A 2,644-nucleotide genomic window follows, 5' to 3' on the forward strand; every position below is an offset into this window, starting at 1 on the left:
AGAAGAGAAGTGAAGAAACCAAATGAAGGCAAAACCAGTATACCCTGATTTCCTTCATTTTTTCAATGGGTTCAGAGCATAAAAAGTGATGCGTCTATTACTTTTCCTCTTCTTGTTCTCACTTACCAATACCTCCATATGTCTGTATTCTATAACTTTTAATATTTAAGAGAGAAGAGAAGAATGTACTTATGATTTCTTCTCTTAGATATGATTAGATGATACTCTGGCATTACCTATGTATATCCTATTATTTGTTTGTTTTAATCCCACTACCTTTCAGCCATTGATCAGACTGAAATTCAGTTGACCAAAATTATTTATGTAGCTCGCTCGCTATGAGCGAACCCGTCTCGAGCCGTGGGCGTCGGTTCATCTTCAATGCCGTTCTCTTGACAACGTCCGGTCTGGCGGCCCGTAAGCTGAGTGCGGAGCAGCAGCCCTTCGCGATGGTCGCCTGTGTGGTGGGCGGCGTCGCTGCTGCGCTGGGTCTGCTGCGCGTCGCGTTCGGTAGTGCGGGCGAGGGGCCGTATCGGCGGTATCGGGCAAACGAGCGGGACTTCCGGATGCTTCGCAATGTCAGCCAGGGCGTTTTGGAGCTGATACCCCTGCCGTTGGTGAACATGGAGCTGTACGCGCACTCGCTCGGCCTGGGTCCCCTGGCCCTGGCCCATGGCATTTTCGTGGTGCCGCTGCTCTTCGACTTGTACTGCTCGATGGTGAAGCAGCGCAAGGACTGTGACTTGACTGAATCGCTGCGCGATCTCTCTATGCTGGGCAACATCATATCCATCGGTTTTCTGTCTGTCAAAGAGTCAAACTTCATTTATATGCGCATGACTCTAATCATGCTGCTGATCAGATTCTATCCGGTGATCATGGACACCGCCCATGAGGAAGCGGGTGAAGATCTGGTTGTCTGTGGCACCGCGCTGTTCTTCCATATGCTCGGCAAGGTGGCTCAACAATGGACGGAAGCATCAAGTTGACAGTCAATCATCATCAATCCACATTGATTTTCCACAGTGTGAGATCTCAGGATCTCAGGATCTCATGGTCAGTCAATCATCATCAATCCACATTGATTTTCCACAGTGTGAGATCTCAGGATCTCAGGATCTCATGGTGTCAACTCGTGGTCCAATTTGTCAATCAAGCAACAAGCTGAATAACCGAATACAATTTACTATTGCGACCAATCTATCAATCTTAACACTGTCTTTTAGCTTGGACATGGTGACTTTACAATAGCCAACAATATAAATGTATGTTCAATCATTAACAATCGTTGTAGATTGTTCAATCATTAACAATCGTTGTAGATTCTTTGCTGCTCTTTCTTTCCATTTAACTTTAATAATCTCACTCATTCAATCATCATCAATTCCCCATCGACTGTCGCCTGCACTCTAAGGCTTCGATTCGATTTCGAGTTCACCAGAATTAGCTTGACTTGTATTGAGTTACGTTGAAATCACCTTCTCAATTGTTGGTCATGTTTTTCTAATTGCCAAACACGCTTTCAAAATGACCCTCAGCTGGCTCCTAAGCCCACTTGTAGGACTTCAACTGGTGTGTCATATGAATTCGATATACCCCTATGAATTTCGATGCGAATGGCTGAATGATTGATTGACTGAAAATGTGCTGGAAGCGGAACTGAAGTATTGAGGTAGTGCAAGACGGTTCAGCTGTGAGTTGATGAGGTTGTCGAAAATTAAAACTTTGAATGTTTGAGTATATGAAAAGGTTTTCATAAAATAAATACTAAGTACCATAGAAAATGAATCTTTTAATCAGCGCTGATTGATGGATGATTGATTGATGGATTTTCTTCATGACTAACTGATTGTCAAACGAACTATCGCTTACTTATGTGATGATAGATTTAGACTAGACTAAGACAAGACTTTATTCTGGGCGTACTGCTAATGTATTGAGTAGTTAGATCTCTTTTATAGGTAGATTGATGGAACTGATTGGTGACTGACTGACTGACTGATAAGAAAGTATCTTGGACTATTTGACTGACTTAGTGATTAAACTTAATATGGTTGATTGACTGAAAAGCTAACTAATTGACTGTCCCAATCGTAACTATTGACTGACTGACATTTGGTCCAGCTGAGGAGCTTACGACTGAATCTCTGATTGAGTGATTGCATAACTCGAATCATTGCCTTACTGAATCGCACAATTCTATACCATCAATTTAAATAATATCTATATCTTAAATCAATATTTGACTTTAAGCGAACGCAAATACTTTCGACGCCAAACCCAAAGAGCAAAGTCATCAATTTTTCTCCTTTTTTTTTTGGAAACATTTAGGAATTTGTGATAAAAAAAATATATATATTTGAGCACCTTTTCATGCCGTTCTTGTTTTTTAACCGAATTGTATTGGCATTTGGTAAAAGGTCCGTTTAATCTAAAACCCAGATTCCTAAAGAGCTTTGCGTGTCATTCCAGTGGCTGTTCCAGAGGCTGAGCGCGGCTCTGCTTCCATTGGGCTAACGATGCGGATATGCAATGGCAATGGCAATGGCAATGGCAACACTTGAGCATGCCGAGCACGTGCCACGCCCCCAGTCCAAGCATAAAGAAAAATAATAATTCAACTTTATTTGTGCCACATACCTAG

The 2,644-nt window shown here is 42.2% G+C and overlaps 1 protein-coding gene across 1 annotated transcript; it reads left to right on the plus strand.

Annotated features, from left to right (window-relative positions):
- Nucleotides 1-256: 256 nt before the first annotated feature.
- Nucleotides 257-1,285, plus strand: LOC115563166 (uncharacterized). Its single transcript, XM_030385723.2, has one exon. The coding sequence runs from the start codon at nt 339-341 to the stop codon at nt 987-989; it is 651 nt and encodes a 216-aa protein (XP_030241583.1). The 5' UTR covers nt 257-338; the 3' UTR covers nt 990-1,285.
- Nucleotides 1,286-2,644: the final 1,359 nt, after the last annotated feature.

The sequence above is a fragment of the Drosophila navojoa genome, chromosome 3 (assembly GCF_054131105.1).
Source record: "Drosophila navojoa isolate 15081-1374.11 chromosome 3, UAZ_NAV_1.0, whole genome shotgun sequence".
Classification (NCBI taxonomy): Eukaryota; Metazoa; Arthropoda; class Insecta; order Diptera; family Drosophilidae; genus Drosophila; species Drosophila navojoa.